General features: G+C 33.2%; 1 protein-coding gene and 1 non-coding gene across 2 annotated transcripts in view; one reads left to right on the top strand and one right to left on the bottom strand.

Moving 5' to 3' along the window:
- The window catches only part of FSTL5 (follistatin like 5), an 858,755-nt gene that overhangs the window by 81,932 nt on the left and 751,077 nt on the right, over positions 1-25,746 (top strand). The window contains exon 2 of the mRNA XM_052654835.1: positions 15,207-15,240. Within this exon, the coding sequence (XP_052510795.1) occupies positions 15,207-15,240 (34 nt within the window). The remainder of the gene's footprint in view (positions 1-15,206; positions 15,241-25,746) is intronic.
- Positions 14,247-14,360, bottom strand: LOC128062698 (small nucleolar RNA SNORA72). Its single transcript, XR_008200848.1, has one exon. It is a non-coding gene; the product is annotated as a small nucleolar RNA SNORA72 (small nucleolar RNA).

Below are 25,746 nucleotides of genomic sequence, written 5' to 3' on the forward strand. Positions count from 1 at the left end.
GTGGTCTCACACAAAAAGTAGTGTGTTTTTTGTAATTTTATTTTTTTTATTTTTAAAATTATGCATTTATTTCCTAAATATATAGTAGAATTTATCTGCTAAAGTATTGGGGTCTTGGTATTTGGAAAGACACTTTTTTCAGGAAAATTTCAGGCATTTCTATTGATTTGGGTTTTTTTGTTGTTGATGTTTTTAAAATTTTTGCTTAACTATGCAAGCTTTACTTTTTTCATCTTTTTCAATTTTGATATTTTTCAGCTTTTCAGAAATATGTCATTTACATCTAAGATTATTAGATGAGACTTGTAAGAATATAGTGTTTAAATGCCCTTTAAATTAAATGCCTGTATGTCCAACTTTTCTCATACTACATTTTCCTTACATCTTATCTTGTATTTTTAGTTCAAAATTGCAAAGATATTTTTCTTATTCATCTTAACAAAAGGAAATTCTCAATTTAAACATTTTATTCTTCATTTCTTTTTGTTCTCTTATTTCCTTGATACTTATCCCTTTGTTCTTTTTATTTATGCTGCTACTATCTTTTAACCTCTTAAGATGAATGCATAGTTTGTATTTTATAACTTTTCTTTTTTCCTGATAATTAAATCTATGAATTTCCCACAAAAGTTTTTTTTCTAGAGCTCCATGAATTTTATCATTCAGTGTTTCCATTTGCTTCAAGCTAAATATTTCAGAATTTATTTATGTTTTTTTCTATAATCAAAGGATTATTTAGTAATTCATTATTTATTTTCTATATAGGGTGTTAATTTCATCATCATTTTATTACTCTAACATCACTGAATATTATCTCATAAAGTTATATGTGTAATTTTCCTATTTTTAAATGAAGTTCCCTTTATGGCCTAGTATATATCAATTGTTATAAATGTTACGTATGTGCTATGAAACAGAGCATTTTTCTTCATTGAATTAGGATTCTTTACCTATCAAATAGCTTGAGCTGATTCTTTTTAGAACTCATAGCTCAGATTATTCTTTGCTTGAATTTTCAGTTCCTGAGAGGTTGTTAAAAGCAACACCACTCATCGATCTATTTGTAGATATATATGCTTATATCTCTATTAAATCATTATGTTATATAATTAATTTATATATTAATTTAGTGTTCAGTCATTTAGATGAATAAATGCTGATGATAGATATATCTTCTTGTTCCATACTTTATCTTAAGACTATATGTTTCTTCTAATTCCTTAATCATGTTTGTATAGTTTTACATGCATTTTATTTCAGAGTCTAGTAATGCTATGCAAAATATCTTTGTTCTTATTTGGAATAGATAAATAAATAGATAGTAAGATGTACAGAAAGATAGATATAAGTATACAATCTTGTCCTTTTAAAGGACAAGAATGCTTCTTGAAAATTGCATGCTGCTAAATCTTATCTTTTGACCCATCAGAGTTTAAATGGTGAGTTTAAACAGTTTATAACTATTATTACTATTCTTGCATTGGTTTTGTTTTCACCATCTCCCATTTATATTTCATATGAGTTTTACTGCAATTTTATGTTCTACTTTTTCTTGTTTCTTCCTTTCATTGTATATTTTCCTTTGATTGGCTTAAATGTTATGGTTTGGTTTTATCATGATCATGGAAAATATATATTTAAAACTAAAACCCAGGTTTACATTCTATTTATTGATTTATTAATTTCATTAACATTTTTATCTTCTCAACGGACAACATGTAGATTAAGCTCAGTTCCCTTTTGTTTCTAATGTCTCTCCTCCCAAAGCACAAGTTAATAGACTACATCTCTCCATTTATGCTAACAGGAAACTAGCTTTAAATTTTTTTTGTCCTTGTTATTTAGGCCATATACTTGTGACAATATATTTGTCATGAATTTATTTTTTTGTCAAATTCTTCTGGCATACTTGGGGTCCTGGACTTAATTCCCTGCAGATACCAGTAGATGACTTGAAATTTGCTTAGAGATTTTAAACATTTTTACCACATCCAAAAATAATTGACCATGCAATGTTATAGATGTATTAATTATCTTGTTTTTGGTAATCATTTCATACTGTGTATTCTTTTGAGAACATTTATAACATCATAAGGATGTATACTTTGCATGTGTATGTACTAAGTCCCTTCCGTCATGTCCAGCTCTTTGCAACCCCAAGGACTATAGCCCGCCAGGTTCCTCTGTCCATGGGGATTCTCCAGGTAAGAATACTGGAGAGGGTTACCATGACCTTTTTCTGGGGATCTTCCTGACCTAAGGATCAAACTTGTGTCTCTTCCATCTCCTGCATTGGCAGGTGGGTTCGTTTACCACAAACACCACCTGGGGAATAATGTATAACTTCAGTTCAGTTCAGTCGCTCAGTCGTGTCCGACTCTTTGCGACCCCATGAATAGCAGCACGCCAGGCCTCCCTGTCCATCACCAACTCCCAGAGTTCATTCAGATTCACGTCCATCGAGTCAGTGATGCCATCCAGCCATCTCATCCTCTGTTGTTCCGTTCTCCTCCTGCCCCCAATCCTTCCCAGCATCAGAGTCTTTTCCAATGAGCCAACTCTTCGCACGAGGTGGCCAAAGTACTGGAGCTTCAGCTTAGCATCATTCCTTCCAAAGAAATCCCAGGGCTGATCTCCTTCAGAATGGACTGGTTGGATCTCCTTGCAGTCCAAGGGACTCTCAAGAGTCTTCTCCAACACCACAGTTCAAAAGCATCAATTCTTCCTGTGGTCACGTATGGATGTGAGAGTTGGAGTGAAGAAGGCTGAGCACCGAAGAATTGATGCTTTTGAACTGTGGTGTTGGAGAAGACTCTTGAGAGTCCCTTGGACTGCACGGAGATCCAACCAGTCCATCCTAAAGGAGATCAGTCCTGGGTGTTCATTGGAAGGACTGATGTTGAAGCTGAAACTCCAATACTTTAGCCACCTAATGGTGAAGAACTGACCCATTGGAAAAGACCCTGATGCTGGGAGGGATTGGGGGCAGGAGGAGAAGGGGACGACAGAGGATGAGATGGCTGGATGGCATCACTGACTCGATGGACGTGAATCTGAATGAACTCCAGGAGATGGTGATGGACAGGGAGGCCTGGCGTGCTGCGATTCATGGGGTCGCAAAGAGTCAGACACGACTGAGCGACAGAACTGAACTGAACTGACCAGATAGACCTTAGTTTAACTTAAATATGTACAATTATATTCATCAGTTATTCCTCAATAAAGTTGAAAAAAAAACAATTGTAAAAATAATACCACAGGTGTCACTTTTTGCTGAAAATTAGGTTCATATTGTAATACCTGTTACCACCTACCTGTCTAAGCATTAATGAAAATCCTATGAAATATTATTTAACCTATTCTAGGGAGATCCCAACTGGGCAGCTTGTCTTTTTTTTTTTTTTTCACTTTATTTTACTTTCCAATACTGTATTGGTTTTGCCATACATCAACATGAATCCACCATGGGTGTACACGTGTTCCCAGTCCTCCCACCTCCCTCCCCATACCATCTCTCTGGGTCATCCCAGTGCACCAGCCCCAAGCATCCTGTATCCTGCATCAAACCTAGACTGGCGATTCATTTCTTACATGATATTATACATGTTTCAATGCCATTCTCCCGAATCATCCCACCCTCTCCCTCTCCCACAGAGTCCAAAAGTCCGTTCTATACATCTGTGTCTCTTGCTGTCTCGCATACAGGGTTATCATTACCATCTTTCTAAATTCCATATATGTGTTAGTATACTGTATTGGTATTTTTCCTTCTGGCTTATTTCACTCTGTATGATAGGCTCCAGTTTCATCCACCTCATTAGAACTGATTCAAATGTTTTCTTTTTAATGGCTGGGTAATACTCCATTGTGTTTATGTACCACATATTTCTTATCCATTCATCTGCTGATGGACATCTAGGTTGCTTTCATGTCCTGGCTATTATAAACAGTGCTGCCGTGAACATTGGGGTTCACGTGTCTCTTTCAATTCTGGTCTTTTTATAATGGGAGTTTAACTCTTGATATGGGCTCCAGTCTCATGTAATCACATTTGCTGGAAAATACTTTTGTACTTTCATGGTCTTCACCCCTAGAGAACTTCATGAATCTATCAGTTGAGAATGCAAGTAGGAGAAGCTAGAGATGAGTTTTGCTCACCTCAAATGAGATGAAATATGTAAAGAACTTAAAAATTGCTTGCCACCTACACTGATGTGAGTGCTTTAATCTCTCCTCCTTCTCTTCCTCCTCTCCTTTCTCCTCCTCTCGGTATTCTTTCTCTTCCTCTTCTGTTTGTACTCCTCAAACCTCAATCTTCTTTCCATTGACACTTAGAACCAATCTCTGCCTAATGAGAGGGCAATGAATGTGTTGATATTTAATCTCCAAACTTCTGATTCCCTTGTGCTTATCTTCCCCATCAAGTTTCTTGGATGCCTGCACCCAGAGTATTTTATCTTAGTTTTGATTGATCTGCATCGTGACTATAAGTGTTTGCAGTTTCTTCATTGCAGAATACAATTTATTGACAATTATGTTCTCAATAATAAATGTTATTTATTGACAGCCTCTGTAAATTTTATTATATTCCAGATCACTGGAAATTTAAAAATCAAATCATTAGATTCCTATAACAGGGCCTTTTACAGACAATAAACTACTAATCCAAATAAATTGAAGGATAAACATAAAAGGGAAAAAAATATATTGTAAATGTCTTCAATTTAAATCCACTTCACTAATTTCTAAGTCAAAATCATTACTTAATTAGTGATTTATATTTCTACTTATTCCAAATCATTTAATTAGTGATTTATGTTAGGAAAATCATCATTATTCCTCACACTCCAAAAACACACTGTAAAAACTGTTGTAGTGTTGTAATAATTGATGTGTTTATTTAATGTAATTCATATGACTCTTTAAAAATTCAGCTATATTAAGAGGGCATAAATTTTCCTCTTAACATAGAAGAACTCCTTTGAATATAGTTTATACTTTCCTCATGTTTAAAGAAATATAGAGTTAAGTTATGATTAATTATTCACAGTTCTTCCAAAAGGATTAAATAGTTTTCAGTTCTGTCTTTATACAGATTAATTTTTTTTTTCCTGGCAAATTATTTTTCCATCCTTTAAGGCTCAGCTCAAGCAGCACTTTCACAAAGAATTCTCTCTTTGCATAGGCAATTGACCCTCCCTTTCTTTTTAGCACATCATCTTGTAAATGTTATGATTGTTTTGTAATAAGAGTTGCCATGCTCTCCAAATAGAATGTTAACTTTTGAGATCAGAATTTGATTGTTATCTGTAATTAATCCAGAAAGCATGAGGCTGGTAATACAGATTCAAAATAAGTCTATATTTAAAGAATGAGTAGTTTGGAATGTGAACACCTTATTAAAATGGAATATAAGGAGATGAATATTTTTCAATCACTTCTCAAATTTATTTACACAAAATAAGATAAATAATGAACCCCAAAACCATTTGAATATGTTTTATCAATTAAACATTCAATTTCCACTATTTTCTTTTTCAGTTCAGTTCAGTTCAGTCTCTCAGTCATGTCTGACTCTTTAATAAATAATATTCAAAAAATTAAATAGATGTACTTTTAAATGTTTCCAAATTTTCTGTAGATATGATTCAAAATGGGCTGTTGTCTACTGTATATAATTAATGTTATCAAAATTAATTTTGTTTTGTTTTCTATTTCAAATGTATATCCTCAAAAAAGTGACCTATGAACATATATTAATTTTAGATTTCCTCCATATCTTAACTCAGGTCTAATGGTATAAAATAATGATGCTCTAATAAATATAATTAATGTTATCAAAATTAATTTTGTTTTATTTTCTTTCTATTTCAAATGTATATCTCAAAAAAGTGACCTAAGAACATGTATTAATTTTAGATTTCCTTCATATCTTATTCAAGTCTAATGGTATAAAACAATGATGCTCTAATAATGGTCTATAGACTTGTCATTTTATCTTAAAATTATAGGTTAGGTAATATAATATTTTCTTTCCTCTAGAATTTTCTTAATATCCTCAGATCTTTATCCATTGTAAATTTAATGAATAATCTTGTACATTAATATAGAAAGGAAAGTCCATATATGTTTGTAGCATATATAGGCTTTTTAGTGCATAATTTCCCTTTTGATTATTTTAACTTACTGCTGTGCTTATGAGTCTTTGTGATATTTCCTATCTAAAACATCTCATTACCTAATTCCTAATTTCCACATGCTACTTTTCCTGCCCTGGATACTTGTAATTCACCTAGTTAAATGCTTATCTTTGAAGATCTAGTTTGCTTATATCTTTTATAAGTCAATCAACCAACAATGTCTTTTGTGACACTTTGTGCAAATTCTTATGGATTATATTTGACATCTATATGTAGTGATTGTTTATTCATATCTTATATACTTAATTTGAACATATACAAATAATCAAATAAAAGTTTTTCTGATGTTTATAATTAGACAATGCAAGAATGTAGTTCATTATATATTTATCACAATAGTAGTTGATTTCATTTTAAATACAAATAAATTTCCATCATTTTAATAAAATTTCTAAACTTATGGACTTCAGAATACAAAGTAACAGTGAAACTATCCATTAATCCATTATTCATTAACCTCTCTTTATCTTTTCTTCATTAAAGTCCTATAAAATATTGAATATAGTATGAATCAATAATAAGAAGCAATGACAATTTTTACTTTGGAATTAATGTCACACCAACATATTAAGCCAAAAGAGAAGCACCTGTAGACTGACATTCTATAGCTTTTATAGATTGTATTTATTTTATTTTATTTTAATTTTACTTAGCAATACTGGTTTTGCCATATATTGACATGAATCTGCCATGGGTGCCCATGAGTTCCCAATCCTGAACACTCCTCCCACCTCTCTCCCCATATCATCTCTCTGGATCATCTCAGTGCACCAGCCCCAAGCATCCTGTATCCTGTATCGAACCTAGATTGGCGATTTGTTTCATACATGATAGTATACATGATTCAATGCCATTCTCCCAAATCATCCCATCCTCTTCTTCTCCCTCTCCCACAGAGTCCAAAAGTCTGTTTTATACATCTGTGTCTCTTTTGCTGTCGCACATGCAAGGTTATCATTACTATCTTTCTCAATTCCATATATATTTGCTAGTATACTGTGTTGGTGTTTTTCGAATGTCTAAATAGAGCTAGATCCCTCTCTCTTTCTACAAGAGATAAATATAAATATATATATATAATAGCAAATATTTTAATCAAATTTTATGTACGTTAATAAATGCTAGACTATTAATATATCTGATATTTCTTTAAAAATTAATAAAATTACTTTCACTTGATAAAGAGCTGAAACTTATTAGTTGCCCAACTCTATTTAATGTTTACCATCCCAACTCTACACTACCACAGTCTGTAGTTTTACAGTGCTACCATGCAATCTCATAGTTTCTTAACTTTATTCGTGCTGTGTCTACTGCAGAGAATCCTTCCCTTCACTTCACTGTAGAGCTCAGCTACTTTTTACTAAAACATCTTCTCTGTATATTCCTCAGTTCGCCACATTCACAAAGCTTCCATTCACCTGACTAAGAGACAACACATTACTCCCTTAACCATGCTCTCTAGATTTTATATATAATTCCATATATATATATATATATATATATATATATATATATATATAAAAATTGGATTTTGCCTATCACTCCATTGGGATGTTAAAATCTAGAATTCAGACATTGTATTAGAAATGGTGCCATTTGCAGATACCATTCTAGACACTGTGTATATGCCAGTTAAGTCATGAGTAACATAGATTCTAGTAAATGGAACACATCATGTGCATATAAATCCTTTTATTATCATAGAAAGCGATAACTTCTGTGAGTAATGAACAAACAGTTAAAAAAATCAGATATTTAGTAATGGAGGTACAGTTTTAGATGGAATGCTCAGGAACTGAAGCTTGTTGAAAGGCAGTATTAAATAGAAACACGATGCAAATTCCAAGAGGAGTGATCTCAAATCAAAGATAAGAAGATTGTGATTAAACTTAGTAAGACTGAAAATTCACCATTACAATTTATTAAAATTTCACTGATAAACTTAAGATTTAGGAGGCCAGATATACTGCTTTATGATTGGTGGTATCTTTTATTTTCCAGACATTTTAAAATTAAATTGCCACCAAGAAAATATGTTTGAGGAAAAGTATGTACATATGTTTGTGCATGTGTATGTGTTGTGCATATGTGTGTATTGAAGACCTTGGAGAGGCAGCTTGTGTGTTCATGGGTATGCATGCATCAGAAGAGCATAGCATAGATTTGTTATAAAATTGCAGTGGATTGCATTACTCCACTGAAATGGTCTCCTATTCCCAATCTCCTTGAATTTACAATCTATATAATTGAATAGCTCTAATGAATGTTTTTGAGAACATTTAATTTTTTATTTTTTTTACCACTTAGCACATGGAAATGTTAAATAAATTTGTATTGAACAGCAGTAGTCTACTGCAAATTATCAACTCACAAATTTTGTTTGTTGGTATTTGGGAGGCAAAGAGAAGGCGAGAGTTCTGAGAAAGATTTTAAATTAGCCAGGCTTCAACAGTTAATAAATCTTTGTATATGTTTGCCATAAACATTTATATGGACATCCCTTGACTATTATCACAAGTAGGATCTATTGGTATTTGGTCATAATTTTAAATTTGCATACATTTATCTGAGCTTCTATGGCACTACTGTATATACACATAAAGCCCCCTTTTGTGAATGATGACGTTAATTACTTCAAGAATAAGTGTGGATCATAGGAACTGGAGCTAAATTACTCCACCAGATATTGTTTGTTTTATCTTTTGTTACTTTTTAATTTTGAGTTTAGTTAATTCATTATGGACTTTATTCAATATACCAGTAAAACACTTCTATACATTTGAATTTTCTTAAAGTTCATGTTAGAATTTTTTTTTCTCAGTACATGATGAACCTAAACACAATTTGAGTGTGCCTTTCACTACAAGCTATAGGCAAAGAAAAATAAATAAATAAAAATGCATTTGCTTCCTCCTAACTTTATTTTATTACTGTTGGGGGGTGGGGTGTGCCCCCTGCAAGTGAGATCTTAGTTCTCTAACCAAGGATGGAAGCTGCAACCTCTTCCGTGGAAGCATGGAGTCTTAAACACTGGACCACTAGGCAAGTCCTTCTCAACTTAAAGAGGTGAAGTTTATCGCCTCTCAACCTATACCATCCATTCAATTAAAGGGGACTTACGAAGAAAACAATTTTCTAATATTATCATGTTAATGATCTAGGTAGCATGGGAGAAGGCAATGGCATCCCACTCCAATACTCTTGCCTGGAGAATCCCATGGATGGAGGAGCCTGGAAAGCTGCAGTCCATGGGGTCGCACAGAGTCGGACATGATTGAAGCAACTTAGCAGCAGTAGCAGCAGCATGGACTTATCATGGCTTTCTTTTTAAAAAATATTTATTTAATTAGATTGCACCAGTTCTTAATTGTGGCATGCGGGCTCTAGTTCCCTGACAAGGGATTGAACCCTTGCATTAGGAGATCAGAATTGTAGACACTGGACCACCAGGGAAATCCCACCATAGACTTTCATTTAACAGTGAAATGCAAACTGAGTCACGTGGGGCTGAGGAAAAACAAAAGCAAATTAGAAAACTTTTCTTTATCATTCTTGAAATGATGAAAAGAGGAGATGCTTGCCTTTTACACTCTTCCTGAGCCCTACTTCTATCACGTAGTTATACACTGGTTATCATCATGTATATCCAATGAGAGATTTAGTACAGGATCTCAAACTCAGAGAGATAATTGGTATACTTTCCTAAGGAACCAATTCAATTCTACCTGCACTCATTTCATTCTTACATCCCTTTATGTGGAGAGAAGCCTGTGGGAGTCCTGATACTAATCAAAAGGTGCATAAGTAATGTCATTAAACTAGTATCATACATATACAAATTTTAAAAAAGATTATCCATGGGTATAACCTGTACAGTGTTCATGACTTTTCCTTAGTGTTTTAAGCTTTATAATATGGAAGAGGAAGACCATTTATTGATACTCAAACGATTATAACTCAGTGCTTTGTGATGAACTTGATGCATTCACCATTTAAATGGTTTCTTCTCTTCCCAGAGAGCATATGTTTCACGACAAAAAGGGAGAAATTGGATAAATTGTGTTTGAAGCTGTTGTGGCCAGATATACAGTTTTAGTGTTTGATCATAAGACATTATTTAGGGTATAAGCATCATCAGATGTTAGTAAATGTCATACCTAAATTCAAATACTAGAAAGGAAACATTCATAATTATATCTTCTGGAGTTATAACATTCTCCTTATTATTGTGTGTTGATGTTATTTGGCTGTATTTCAGTTTGACTAGATATTTTAGGACCACCATATCTCATTTGAAAAATTACAGCTTGAAAATTTGTTTCCAGCTTGAAAATTTTACCCTGGCTTAGATATGTTCTACTCATTATGTTGTATTTTGTTTAATATTGAAGAAATTGTATCTTTCAATCATGTATTATTTCTGAATCCATACTTTCACCCAGATTGTCTTTTCTAATCTTTAGCACACTGTCTGAAAGGATCTATTTGCCCATTTCTACCACTGAGCAGAATTTCATGGAGTCTATTTATAAATGAAAGATAGCACTTTGGGATTCTTCCAAGAAATGATGTGGAACAAAGTAATACACGAATCATTTGCTATTATTTAGCTTTGATACGTGGCCAAATATATATTTCTTATTTTAAGATAAGATCACATTGGCAGAAAATCTTTTGGAAGAATATTACAATTCAGTTATACCAAGAGAATGGCATTTCTGCTATTATGTATGAGACCTAAATTTTCATAATGTAAGAACGTTTCTCAAATGTATCATGAAGAAAGAATAGCAAATCTTTCTGACCTCTCATTGCATAATTAAACAATTTCAGTTTCCTTCTTAACATTTCCACATTTAAAAACTAACATTTAAAATCTGAAGTAATAGTTTGTGCAATAAAGTTGTGAAAAATATATATTGCCAAGTGACCAATGCAATATTTTCATCATAAAAATAAATTGGAACAGTTATTACCTTGAAAATACTGAAGTATATATATATGCACACACACACATATCTATATATATTTACACTGACAGAGTCTAATACAAGTTTAAGAATAAATAAGATATATTATCCTTTTAATCTTTCTACATTACAAGTCTGTTCCTATTATTCCTAGTTCATAAAATTAATTAGTAATTTATTTTCTATAAATTTAGGCTTCTTACAAATTTCTCATTTGTAGACTATTTAAGAATATTTCACTGGTAATTTATCAGTATAATTATATAAAATTGTACAAAATAGAGAATTGGTATTCATAAAAATAATAAAAAATGCAATGTCAGTGAGTATTAAGCTTATTTGGTTGGAGTTAAAATGCCTTAAATCAGTATCACTGTATATTTATGATGCCAAAAATCAACTAGGACTTCAGAAACCAAAGCTGTTTTACTCAATAGTGCATTTAAAATCTAGCCACTCCTCAAATTTCTAATAAACCATCCTCCTTCACCATTCAATGGATTTTCCCTCAGCTACATAAAAAAAATAAATCATCATAAATGAAGCATGTCTGATTTATCATATCAAACCTACAAACTTCTTGCACCTATAACCATGTCTTCCTGTGCCCACTGGTTATGTTAGAGGAACTGGTTGTCTTTCTAACTAAAATTCCCCCCCACTCATGTTTTCTATCACATCTACCTTTTTAGTAGCCTTGCAAAGTTAGTCTAATCATCTCTCCCTTTTGTCTTAATCCTCTCTGTTTCTACTCTGTATCTCTCATCATTTAGACATTCTCAGTTCTCACTGATATAAATACTATATTATAAATGCACAAAAATAAAACAAAAGACAAAACAGCAAAAACAAACACAATGCCTCTATGGACTTCCCTTCATTCTTCAGCTACAGACCATCCTGGACTTTTCTTTCCCAATTACATTTCTCCCATTTCACTTTTACCCCTTCATATACATGTCAATCATCATCTCCTTCCTTAAATAACTTAAAATGAACTTCCAAGCCAAGAATGTGTTTCTTTTGAAGTAAATGTTTTCACCTATGTCAGTTCATCTGGTGGATATTGTCAAAAAAGCGGCCTGATTTGACCTTATTTATTTCTTGAATTGTTTACAATATTCATCTCTATATATTCAATGCTTATATAATCTCTGAATGATGACTTATATATAGGTTGATGATTTATAAATTTATGAACTATCTCCCATGAATTCCAGGCACTTTGACCATCATCCTACTTTGCATCATCAGAGTGATATTCAAAGTAAAATCAGAGTTGAATATCAAAACCATAAAATTTCAGGGTTTTGCTCTTAAGAAACAGCATTATTTTAAGTGTCTAAACAACTAGAAGGATGAAGAGATGAGAAAGATGATCAAAGACATAAGGGAAGATCAAAAGTTTAATTTTAGACACGATAAGTGGGCTATTATTAGCTATTCATGTAGAGATGTCAAAAATAAAGCTGAATATTTGAATCTGAAGTTCAATGCTGAGGATTAGCTAGAGATACAAGTTTGAGAATCTTCAGGAAAAATATGGCACCTAAGACCAGAAGAGTAGGTAAGGTGAGCAAAGGAATAAGGTATACAGAAGAAGGATAAGGATTCAATAGCTAGGAAACTAGTAGTTAGAAACTGAGGACACATGAAAGAATCAGTAAAGGAGACAGAAAGGAGCAGCCAGACAAGAGAAAAACGCAAAGCAGGACAGCACCAGAAGGCAAGCCAGAAGAGGATAAAAGTGCTTCTGACTTGGCCATCTTCCTTATGACAGAGATAACGCCATTCTTCTAGGGGCTCAGACCCTTGAGATCATCCTCATCAGTTCTGTGTCTCACATCAACACTTATTCTATCCAGAAGCCTTTTTAGTTATAACTAGTTTTGCCACTCCACTGGTACCACACCACTCTGAGCCATCATCTGCCATCAGGATTCCTGCAATACCTTCTCTATTGGTCCCTCTAATTTTGTCCCTTCCTTGTTCAAACTATTCTCTATAGGCAAAATGAGTCTGTGTAAATGTAATTCACATGGTGTTGCTCTTCTGAGAAGAAACCCTCAATGTGTTTTTGAACTCTCTCAGTGCAAAAACAAAAGCACTAACCAATGCCCTCAGTGCTCGTCTGTCTACAACTCTTATTTTCTTGACTGAAACTTTGTATTAAATTCCTCTTACTCAGCCTGCCCAGTTACACATGTTTCCTTGGTATTTTTGACAGTGTCAAGACCTGCTGTATCACAGGGAGTTTGTAACTGTTTTTCTCCCTTAAAACATGTTTTCCCCAGATATATGCTTGGATCTTCCTCTCATTTCCCTCAAAAATTTATTCAAAATTATTTATCATTGTATAAAATTGTAGTCACTCCAAACTACACCTTGTATGGTATATCTTTTGCTAAATAAAAGTTACTGCCATTTATGCAATAATCATGGTTCATGAGGACATATTTTTGTTTCTTTTGTTCATCATTTATCACTTAGAGCAGTGTCTGGCACATAGAAGGATCAATACACATTTGCTGAAAGAATGAATGACTAAATGAATGAAAAAGTATCAAAATAGAAGGAGAGAAATAGAGATAATTTTTTCATTAGTAACCATTTGGAAAATTTAAATCAACTTGTCCTATAATTATGAAACAATAATGTACTTTTAAAGCATGTAATTATTATTTATAAATATATATAATTTTTATTAGAATTTTAGTTTAAATGAGCAACATATACTCTAAATTAAAAGTACATCATAATTAAAAAATGATTAATTCACAGAATACAGTCCAGAATTTAAACACGAAGTCTTGATGGGCTAAGAGATTTAGAATATAAAATATTAGCTTAATAGAATTATACATTTGGTTAGCATGTTTCAATGAATATACATCTATCAAGATGCATTTTTAAAAATTTTACAATTCATTTAATGGCGACTGGTAATCATCAAACTAGCAATGGTTATCTTCAAATGTTATCACACTTGCTGCGCTACCATTTCTCAAGGTTGATCAGATACCTAGAGTCACAGACACTTCCCACACACGATGCATCATATGAATCAGACCTGGTTTATCACCAGCATTTATAAAACCAGACCTAGGTAAAGAACTAGGTCTGGGCACACAAGCATGGGCTTAATATAGGGAATGTTTAGCCTGTCAATATGCATTTTTATTCTCAATCTGACTCTGGGATGAATACTTGCAGCAAAATAACTTTTCATAGTTTTACTATGTTCATAAATGCTATCAAAATTTATTGACATTCATATAATTCTGCATATCTTTGTGTGACTTTTAGTTAGAAACATATTTCAAAATTATTTTTTGTTTGAGAACCTGAAAACTTTACTCAGAGTAAACTGCCTGAGTATTAATCGAGAAGTTGTAGAGTTCACAATTTCTACTTAAAAACTCGAAAGCAAATAAATTCTTCTGGGGTTGCCTGGTAACTAATAAGAAGTATGTCAAATTGAAAGACCAGTCTGCCTGAAGCAGCTTCGAATAAATAATAGAATTATTGTCAACTTTAGCCTCAGAGAAGCAAGACAGGGAACAGTTTTAAGCTAAACTGAAGGAAAGACATTTGAAATATCTGTGTGTGTGTGTGTGTGTGTGTTTTAGTGAATTCTCCGTTGCTTGTCATTAAACATTTTTCCTCACCAAAAGCATAAAATTAACATAAAGACACTAATAGCAAATTCTGAAGGTGTGATTTAATATCTGTTGGGATTAAATAAAATGGACCAAGACATTTTGGAGACACAATAATGTATTTATTACTCATGAAGTGTTTATCAAATCATTTGTGCAATGTATCGGTTTCTTAGAAACATTTATGTACATTAACAATGATTACTGCTCTGATAAAAGATTTGACATGTGTCTTTAAAGTGAGAATTATGTTACAGTGACTCGGGTATATGTACAGTGAAATATTTTGACAAGACTTTAGTTAAAGTGTTACTTTATATCACACTGTTGATAAAATGCTTACAAACTTTGAACTATTTTTGTTTTATTTCCAGCAGGAAAAAAGTCAAGAACGTTCAAGAATCAAAGGTAAGGAGTGACAATTTTAAGATCATAGTTTTATACAATTGAGTAAGTATATAAGAAAAATAAATTGACGCTACCTTGAAAGTATAATTGAAATGAGAAAAACAATAAAACTTCACAGTTTTCAACATGATTTTAAAGTCATTGTGAATGCTTTGGGAACTCTCCAAGGCAACTGAAGTTTGTCAAGGTTTCCTTTCTTTATACAGTGTTTTTGGAAAATTCAACATAACTTTCTGTTCATTCCCTGAGATGTTTTTGTTTAATTCCTCCACCAACCATTGCCTATAAGAGTAGGTGTTCTGTCACATCTATAATTTAGGAGATGATCCTTTTAAAACTATGCTTTATGGACAACCAACTATTTAGTCACTGCCATCTCACTATATTTTCTCTGAAAGAGCAAGAAAATATATATTTATATACTAGAAGTTGGTGATAACTTTTTCTATGGCATAGTCAATCTTAGTCTGACATAGGAAGTTTCTTTACCCCACAAAGAGACTCTTATTTGAAATGCATTAATTGAGATAATATTATTCTAAGTAGGTTGTAATACGTCAACAAAAAGTTCCCATTAGTGTGTGCTTCTACTGATTGTAATGATAGAAATTTCACAAATTTTTCCAGGTTTAATCCTTCTGGTCTGTCCATTCTTATTTTATGTTGTGGGCATCCTTGCCCACTTATTCCTTCCCCAAAGTGTAGTAGTCCCAAATCCGACAATGGAGCAAAACACAATTGCGCTGTGTTTATTTATTTATTTTATTGAAGTATAGTTGATTTACAATATTGTGCTAATTTCTGCTGTATAGCACAGTGATTTCATATACCTCTGTGTGTGTGTGTGTGTGTGTGTGTGTACATTGTTTTTCATTTTTTCCATATAGTTTATCACAGGATATTGAATATGTTTCCCTGAGCCACACTGTAGGAGCTTGTTGTTTATCTATTTTGTTTATAGTTCAGGATAGTCCACTAATCCCAAACTCCTAATTTATCCCTCCACCCACCCGTCTTTGCCTTGGTAACCACAAGTCTGTTTTGGTTTTATAGATAAGTTCATTTATGTCATATTTTAGATTCCACATATAAGTGATATCATATGACATTTGTCTTTCTCTATCTTACTTCACCTAGCATGATAATCTCTAGGTCCATCCATGTTGTGGCAAATAATGAAATAGCTTTATTTCATTCATTTTATGGCTGAGTATATATATTTGTTTTATATATCCTTTATCCACTCATCTGTCTATGAACATTTAGGTTGTTTCCATATCTTGGCAATTGCAAATAGTGCTATTAACATAGGGGTGCATGTATCACTTTGAATTATGATGCTCCATATGCTCAGCAGTAGGATTGCTGGATCATAGGGCAACTTTATTTTTATTGTTTTGACCTCCATACTGTTTTCCATAGTGGCTGCACCAGCTTACGTTCCCACCAACCATATAGGAAGTTTCCTTTTTCTCCACACCCTCGAAATATTTGTTATTTGTAGACTTTTTAATGTTTGCTGTTCTGATTAGTGTAAGGTCGTTGTAGCTTTGATTTGTGTTTCTTTAATTATTAGCAATTCTGTGCAACTCTTCATGTGCCTCTTGACAACTGTCATGTTTTATTCCATTCTGTTTGCATAGGAAAATATTTTTTAAAGCTTTTTGGAATTTTACACTAATAAATAAAAAATATATAACTGTGGAAAAGTTACAAAGATTACATGTATTCCTGAAAAGATAAAAGGATAGTTACATTTTAGAGGGTGGCTAGATTGATGTTACCAATTTTGCTTACTTAAGTGCAAATATAATCTCCTCTGTGCATTTTCTCACAACTGACTGATTTGCACAATTTTTTCTTATTTGATCATCTGTGAGTTTATATTACAGAAAAATATGAAAAGACATACTTACAAAATTTTTACTATGTTTATTTTGTTCAAATGAATTAGGTAAGACTACCTTTCCAGGGATTCCCAAACTGTGTTCTTTTTCAGCAAACTTATGTATATCTTGTTATTTTATATATGAATTCATTACACTTATTTATCCTCAAAACACTCATATTAGCTCAAAGTTTTGTACTTTGTGTTGCAAAAGAAAATTTCTATCCCAAGAGGAGCTATGTGATGTTAAGTGATACATGCATTTTAAGCATATTGACGGCACATATTCCTTCTTATAAAGAGGCCTAGTATTTCAGATTAACCTTAAATCATATTTATAATTCCATTACAGTTGAAATAAATTCAGTATATTTTCCTTTCAATGCTTTATTGCCTTGGAGTACATAAATCAAATCATCTGAAGTAGTAAAAATTATGCTTTTTCAACTATTTTCTGGGAACATGTTTTCTTTCATAATGTAATAAAATTTTCAAGATGATGCTTGTCACTTCTGTCATTGTTATTGGCTGACACATGGTTCAGAATCTTCACATAATGTCTGCTAGACTATTGAATTGTAAGTAAAATAAATCAGAGATGTATAGTTACATCAAGACTTGCTGTCTAGCTCTACTTAGAAGAACTCTACATTTTTTCTTGAACAGTTATAGGAATCACCTTACAATATTATATTACTGGAACTTATGAATGGCCATTTCAAATATTTTAAAATCAATATTAAGAAGAAAAATATTGAGTCAAAAAGCAATGTCTTACCCATTATTAGATAACAAAATTCTGAAAATCAAATATTGTACTTTTCTTGGTCACTAGACTTGAAATGTAGACTATGGCCTCATTTGATCTAGGTAAACATTTCTCAACTAGTAATTCTCTGGATTTCCTGACTAATTGCTAATCTTATTTGCTGGAACATGTTTATTGCATTGCCAAGAATTATGCAGTCTTTAATCTTTTAATTTCTTGCATTTGGTGCCTGTTTATGCTTGAAACACCAATCCCAACCTCATGATATCAGTGACCTGAAATTACATTAATTCACATAGCAATGAAAATCCAATGAAAAACAATTCTTATTTCTTCCGTGTATACATATACTGAAATGCTTGGAAACTTGCAATTCTATCTTTAATTGATTATTTGATATTCACATGCTTTTATTCTAGTATTATTTTGGAAAGTCATATTAATCCATATTTTCAAACTTTAGAATTACTTTTCAGTGAAATTCAACTGACAAGATGGGTCTTGGTTCAATAGTTAGTATGGATTCTCAACTGATTTTCATCTGTATATGGCCTGTTGTTAAATGAGACAAAGACTAATCTATTCAGCACACAATTTTGAGGTTTCCAGTTGTTTAAGAGGTCCTTCCTTACAGCTACATTAAAGAATATAGCAGAGAAATAAAGAGTCCCACGAGTCTGAAAGAATGATCAAACTTTTCAGGAAACAGTTTTTCACGCTGTCTTCAGTGACTTAAAAGCTGAGTTAAAATAGAGCACATTATGCATTAAAACCCAATGAGAATTTTGTAAATATGATCCAGAAGTAATGTCTTCTATAAATATCACAACAAATCAATAATCATCTGCCAGGATTTCTCAGGAGAGTATTTTAATAGTTTTTGAGGAAAATTTAAATCAACTATGCCTTACAAATAGCTTAGAAACTCTGTCAACTTCCTTGAGGTTTTACTTTTCCAAAATGTTGTGAAGTTTTACTACAGTCAGAAGGATGTAATCACTGTGGACAGTTTTGTGTGGTTATGCTGTGGCATGCCCCTCAGCATTGGCTTCACTCTCTTCTGTCGATAAAAGAACGTTTGTCCATTCACAAAAGTAATCCAATTGTCTTTATCATAGATATTCCCTCCTCTCTTCTCATGTGGAGATTCTTGGCTCTTCCCATTCAGAAGTGTTAAAAATAAAGAATGTTCTCCTTTTATGGCTATTTATATTTTGTTAAGACTGAACATTTGGGGGCAATAAGGACTAAAGTCAATTACCTAATAATCATGTATAGGCTATATTATTAATATCTCTCTTTTGTTAAGTATCCAACAGATGTCAGACACTGTGCTGAGCTTTTTACATATATTATCTTATTTTAATCTTCAAATACACATTCTTTGTAAGAATTATCTTCCAAATATGTCTGCATTTTGAGAAATCACATTCAAAGTAATTCAGATCAATATCATTCTTATTCTTTTAAAAGGGACCATTGCTTGTTTAACCAATCCCCAGTTGTACAGTAGGTAAATTTAGCATGCAGTTATTCTCAGTATTTTTTCCATGTTCAAAAACTTGATATTTATGGATTTTTCTATTCACATATTATTTTCTTTAATGTCACAGTGCATATATTTTTCCTACTGCCAATTTATGTACAAACTGCTCACTACTTTGTAACTTCAATAAAAAAAATAGAAAATGGCAAATGTAACAGTGTTATTTTAAGGGACATATCTAAGAATTATGCCAACTTGTTCACTAAATACAAATGACTTAAACCCTCCAGAGGTAATTCCTCTTCTATGGTAAATATTACCATAACATAACATGTGACATAAAAAATCCTTTACATGTCTCAAATGCTAAGGCTTATACTTCTATAAGGACATTGAACAATGTTATTATACTATTAAAAAACATATCCTGCAGAAGTATGTGATTCTAAATAGGTCCTGTATGGCAAATATTATGTTATATACATTTGTGTATATGAAAAATGTAAGCTGCATAATTGCTTTTCCTATGGTACATACATTCTTCACTATTGAGCAATAACAGAAATCATTATGTCAAGACCATACGTGATTTGATTAAAAGAGTGTATTTGGGACAATAAATGCCATTAAAGAATGATGCCTGCAGTCTTTATGCACATTAAATTCACATACAAACTATTTTCTATTCATTTTTAAACACTCAAGAGTTCAGATTCTCCTTTATTTCCCATATTGCAAAATTAGCAACTGAAAACACTAAAAATTATCTCATATATAATCTGAAATAGACAGGGATATATTTCTCAATGAGCCTAAGGGGTGTTGCTATGAGTTTGAAATTCTAACTCTTAATTTACATTTCCTAAATATCCAAATATCCTTCATTAGAATAATCTCACAGCGTTCCTGAGGTCAGCTAACTTCTTCAAGTTCAGGTAGCTAGTCAGGAACAGTTAGTACGGAGAGATTGATCTTCAAATCCTTATTCATAAAGGCCATTGGATATATTACATTAACAAATGAAAATATCATGTAAAATTGTAAGGTGATAATTCATATACATGGGCCCTTAATGAGACTCTTTTGTCTAATTGTTGTATTTCTTTATATTCAGGAAACAAAATGTAGCCAGCACAATTAGTAATACCTGATATGGAGATTCTTACCATTACCTGAAGTTCGGAGTCACTGTATTTCTAATGGATTACAATTTCATACATATTGAACCCTAGGCTCTTTGATATTCAATTTAGAAACCTATTGCTGAAGGAAATAATGATTTGTAAGCTATTTATGAAACTGTGGGTTTTGTCAATCATAATCAATAGTTAGAATCCTTAGGAAGTCCAAGTACCAAAAGACAGGAAAACTCACCTCTAAAACTGTCAACTGAAAGATGGATAGATTTATTTATTTATTTGTTTTTGGCAAATGACAATGCTGTAAAAATGCCAGACAGGTGTTCTTCTGACAATAATTCTTAAAAAAAGTAAATGTTGTAAAAGAATGTGAAGATAAATTGTTATTTTACATAACCCACTCCAGAATTCTTACCTGGAGAATTCCATGGACAGAAGAGCCTGGCAAGCTACAGTCCATAGGGTTGCAAAGAGTCAGATGCAACTGAGTGACTATCACACTTACTATGCTATAGCTATTGCATTATACCAGATCAATTCTACTTGCACTCTATTTGTTTTCTTAAACGCACTTTTGAAATTAAATGGAGGCAATGTGTATTCTCATGAATAATTATTGATTACCTTGCAGCAATATATCAATGTCATATATGCAGAACTTAATAATGTATGATTGACTAGCAACTCTTTAATAATATAAGCACTTCAAATATTTTAATTCAAGTCATTTTACATATAACTTAACAGTAAAAACACAAATTGATTGCTGAATAATGAATCAATAAAATGTAATTTCTAATTATAGTGAACACATTGGAAACATTTCTGATTTCATTAGCTGAAATTTGCTCTATAGAAATAGATCTTTCACTATTAAAAACAGTGATCACATCTCTTTATGTGGGTGATATTTTGTGATTTTTCATGTTCAACTGAGTGCGTTTGGAAACAAAAATGATAATACATAGATGCAAATTCTGGAGGTTACTATAAACATAAAATAGTAACTGATACTTCGACAAACTTTCAAACATATAACAATTTAAGTTCTAATGTGTAACTCTATAGAAGAAAAATAAATTACTGGAAATATACTCCCTACAAGTAATATAAATGATGCCTCAAACTGTCCTCTTACGTAACTTTTTAGTGGTAAAGATTTCAATGTAAGTAGTAACTTTTCCCTCAGAATGAATATTCATCCTCCATTCTTAAAAAAAATTCATTAAACAACTTGATCCAATTTTAGATGATCTCTTTTTAAACTCAAAGGTGTAATTTATTTTTTAATTGTTGGCACATCTTTCACTTCTCATAATTACAATTTTTTGTAGTCTTATGGTGAGAATAAAGACTTATCCTCTTTGCAACTTTTAATATATGATAGTGTTATTAACTATAGTCAGTATGCTACACATTAGATTCCAAGGATTTATTCATCATATAGCTGGAAGTTTAGATTTAGATTACTTCCATATCTTGGCTATTATGAATATGCTGCAATAAATATGAGGGTACATATGTTTTTAACATCTTATTGTCATTTCTTTTGGGTAATACCCAGAAGTAGAATTGCTGGATCATATTGTAATTCCATTTTTAATTTTTTGAGGTACCTTTTCCATAATGGCCTAACCAATTTGCACTCCCAGCCATAGTGCACAAGTGTTCTCTGTTCTTCAACCAATTTTAGATGATCTTGATGCATGTTCTCCTGTCACAGCAGCAGGAAGACCAACATCCTTCTTTACCTATTGATGCCATTCTCATCAACCAAGAGAAACTTCAAAATGTATCTGATTGTGTTTCTCATTTATGCCAAGAATCACTCAATTTATATTATGCCAAACACATTATCTTTCCCCTTCCATTTTGCATATATTCTCTGTTTTTCTGAAGGATATTCATAAATCATCTCATTCAATGGGTCATTTATTTTGGTTTCAGGATGATTAATTTTGAGGGTATTTTGTCCACCAGGGAGCAATGCTATCTAAAAGAAATCAAGGTGTAATAGGTCTGATGATGGGAAAACATCCCACGATAACTAGATTTATTTACTATAAATAATGATTTAATGCTTCATAGGATATCAAATGAACATTGTTTAGGCCTTTCTTTGCATAGTTTTTAAATTATTACTTTTCCCTGCAAAGTAACATCCCAACACTGATCTTCCCTTCAATCATCAATACAAAATATCCTTACTTTATACTTTTAACAAAACAGAAATGCCACATAGTGTTTCTTGAAAGAGTTGAAAGTCATTTTCTGAGAAATGACAATTAATATTAACCAAACTGTGCTTGAAGGCTTAATTTATTTAACTTGAAACAGTAACTTTGCTTACTTGCAACGGTTAGTCTTTGTGAAAGAACTGTTCAAAAACAGTCATATGAACATCACTTTTTTTTCTGAAAATATATCTTACCTTCTAATGAAAAACTATATGCTCTATCAGTTTTTCCTTTTGTCTCCCCTGCTAGGGGAGAAACATGAAATTTTCTTTTATTTAATAAAGTGTATTTATTATACTTTGGTTTTAAAATATATATATTTCTTCTTTATAACCCAGGGTCTTAACCTAACATTTAATGTATTAATATTAAGTATTGGTAAGCTACTTGATTCCCTGCATGGATCCCAGCCTTATCATGGCAAAGGGGCTTGTGTAACTCAATGAGCTGTGAGACAAACCTTGCAGGGCCATCCAAGATGGATGGGTCATAGTGAAGAGTTCTTATAAGACATGGTCCGCTGGAGAAGGGAATAGCAGACCACTCCAATATTCTTGCTGTGAAAGAAAGAAAGAAAGTGAAGTCCTTCAATCGTGTCCGACTCTTTGCAATTCCATGGACTGTAGCCTACCAGGCTCCTCCGTCCATGGAATTTTCCAGGCGAGAGTACTGGAGTGGGTTGTCATTTCCTTCTCCAATTCTCACTGCACTATTGCTGCTGCTGCTAAGTCGCTTCAGTCATGTCCGATTCTGTGCGACTGCATAGACGGCAGCCCACCAGGCTCCTCCATCCCTGGGATTCTCCAGGCAAAAACATTGGAGTGGGTTGCCATTTCCTTCTCTGATGCATGAAAGTGAAAAGTGAAAGTGAAGTCACTCGGTCGTGCCCAACTCTTAGCGACCCCATAGACGGCAGCCTACCAGGCTCGTCTGCCCATGGGATTTTCCAAGCAACAGTACTGGAGTGTGTTGCCATTGCTTTCTCCGATTCTTGCTGTGAGAACCCCATAAATAGTATGAAAAGGAAAAAGATATGACATCAGAAGATGAGCCCTCCCAGGTTGGAAAGTGTCCAATATGCTATTAGGATGAGTGGAGGCCAATTACTAATAGTGCCAGAAAAATTAAGTAGATGGTCCAAAGCAGAAAAAATGCTCAGTTGTGGATATGTCTGGTGGAGAAAATAAAGTCCAACGTTGTAAATAACAATGTTGTGTAGGAATCTAGAATGTTAGGTCCATGTATCAAGGTAAACTGGACATGGTCAAGGCAAGAGTGAACATCAGAATCTTAGGAATCAGTGAACTAAAATGGATGGAGACAGCAAATTTGAATCATGTGAACAATAAATCGGCCACTGTGGGCAAGAATCCTTTATCAGAAATATACTCACAGTCAACTAAAGCATCTGAAGTGCAGTAATTCAGTGCAGTCTCAAAAACAACAGAATGATCTGTTTGTTTCCAAGGCAAACCATTTAACATCACAACAATCCAAATCTAAGCTGAACAACCAATGCTGAGGAAGCTGAAGTTGAATGGCTCTATGAAGACCTACATGATCTTCTAGACCTAACCCTACCCCGCCCCCCAAAAAATGTCCTTTTCATAAAGGAGATTGATATGATGCAAAAGTAAGAAGTCAAGAGATACCCAGAGTATTAGTCAAGTTTGGCCTTGGAGTACAAAATGAAGCAGGTCAAAGCAGATTTTTATCAAGAGAACTCATTGGTCATAGCAAGCACCATTTTCCACAACACAAAAAATGTCTCTACACATGTACGTCACCAGATGGTCAATACTGAAATCAGGTTGATTATATCCTTTGCAGCGGAAGATGGAGAGGCGCTATACATTTAGTGAAAACAAGACCTGGAGCTGACTGTGGCTCATAACATGAGATTTTTATTGAAAAGAAAGAAAGAAAGAAAATGAAGTCATTCAGTCATGTCTGACTCTTTGCAACCCCATGGACTGTAGCCTACCAGGCTCCTCCATCCATGGGATTCTCCAGACAGGAATATTGGAGTGGGTTGCCATTTCCTTCTCCAGGGGATCTTCCCGACCCAGGGATTGAACCTGGGTCTCCTGCATTGCAAGCAGATGCTTTACCCTCTGAGCTACTAGGGAAGCAAAATTCAGGCTTAAACTGAAGAAAGTAGGGAAAACCATTAAGCCATTCATGTATGACTTAAATGAGATCCCGTATGATGATACAATGGAGGTGATAAGTAGATTCAAGGAGTTAAATCTGGTAGACAGAATGCATAAAGAACTATGGATGGAAGTTCATAACATCAGAGAAGAGGTAGTGACCAGAACCATCCCAAAGAAAAAGAATTAAAAGAAAGCAAAGTGGTTGTCTGAGGAGGCTTTACAAATAGCTGAGAAAACAAGGGAAGTGAAAGGCAAGGGAGAAAGGGAAAGATATCCATTCAGTTGAGTGACTGAATGAAGAGTTCCAGAGAATAGCAAGGAGAAATAAGACCTCAAAGGAGCAATGCAAAGAAATAGATGAAAACAACAGAATGGGAAAGACTGGAAATTTCTTCAAGAAAAATGAAGATATAAAGGGAATATTTCATGCAAGGATGGACATGAAAAAGGATAGAAATATTTAGGACCTAACAGAAGCAGAAGAGATTAAGAAGAGCTGGCCAAAATACATAGAAGAATTGTACAAAAAGGTCTCAATGACCCAGATAACCAAAATGGTGTGGTCACTCACCTAGAGCCAGACACCCTGGAATGTGAAATCAAGTGGGCCTTAGGAAGCATTGCTATCAATAAAGCTGGTGAAAGTGATAGAATTCTAGCTGAGATATTGAAAATCCTAAAAAATGATGTTTAAGTACTTCGGTCAACATGTCAGTAAATTTGGAAAACTCATCAGTGGCCAGAGGACTGGAAAAGATCACTTTCGTTACAATCGCAGAGAAGGAGAATGCCAAAGAATGTTCACACCACTGTACAATTGCACTCATTTCA

This window comes from Budorcas taxicolor, chromosome 17 (assembly GCF_023091745.1).
Source record: "Budorcas taxicolor isolate Tak-1 chromosome 17, Takin1.1, whole genome shotgun sequence".
Lineage (NCBI taxonomy): Eukaryota > Metazoa > Chordata > Mammalia > Artiodactyla > Bovidae > Budorcas > Budorcas taxicolor.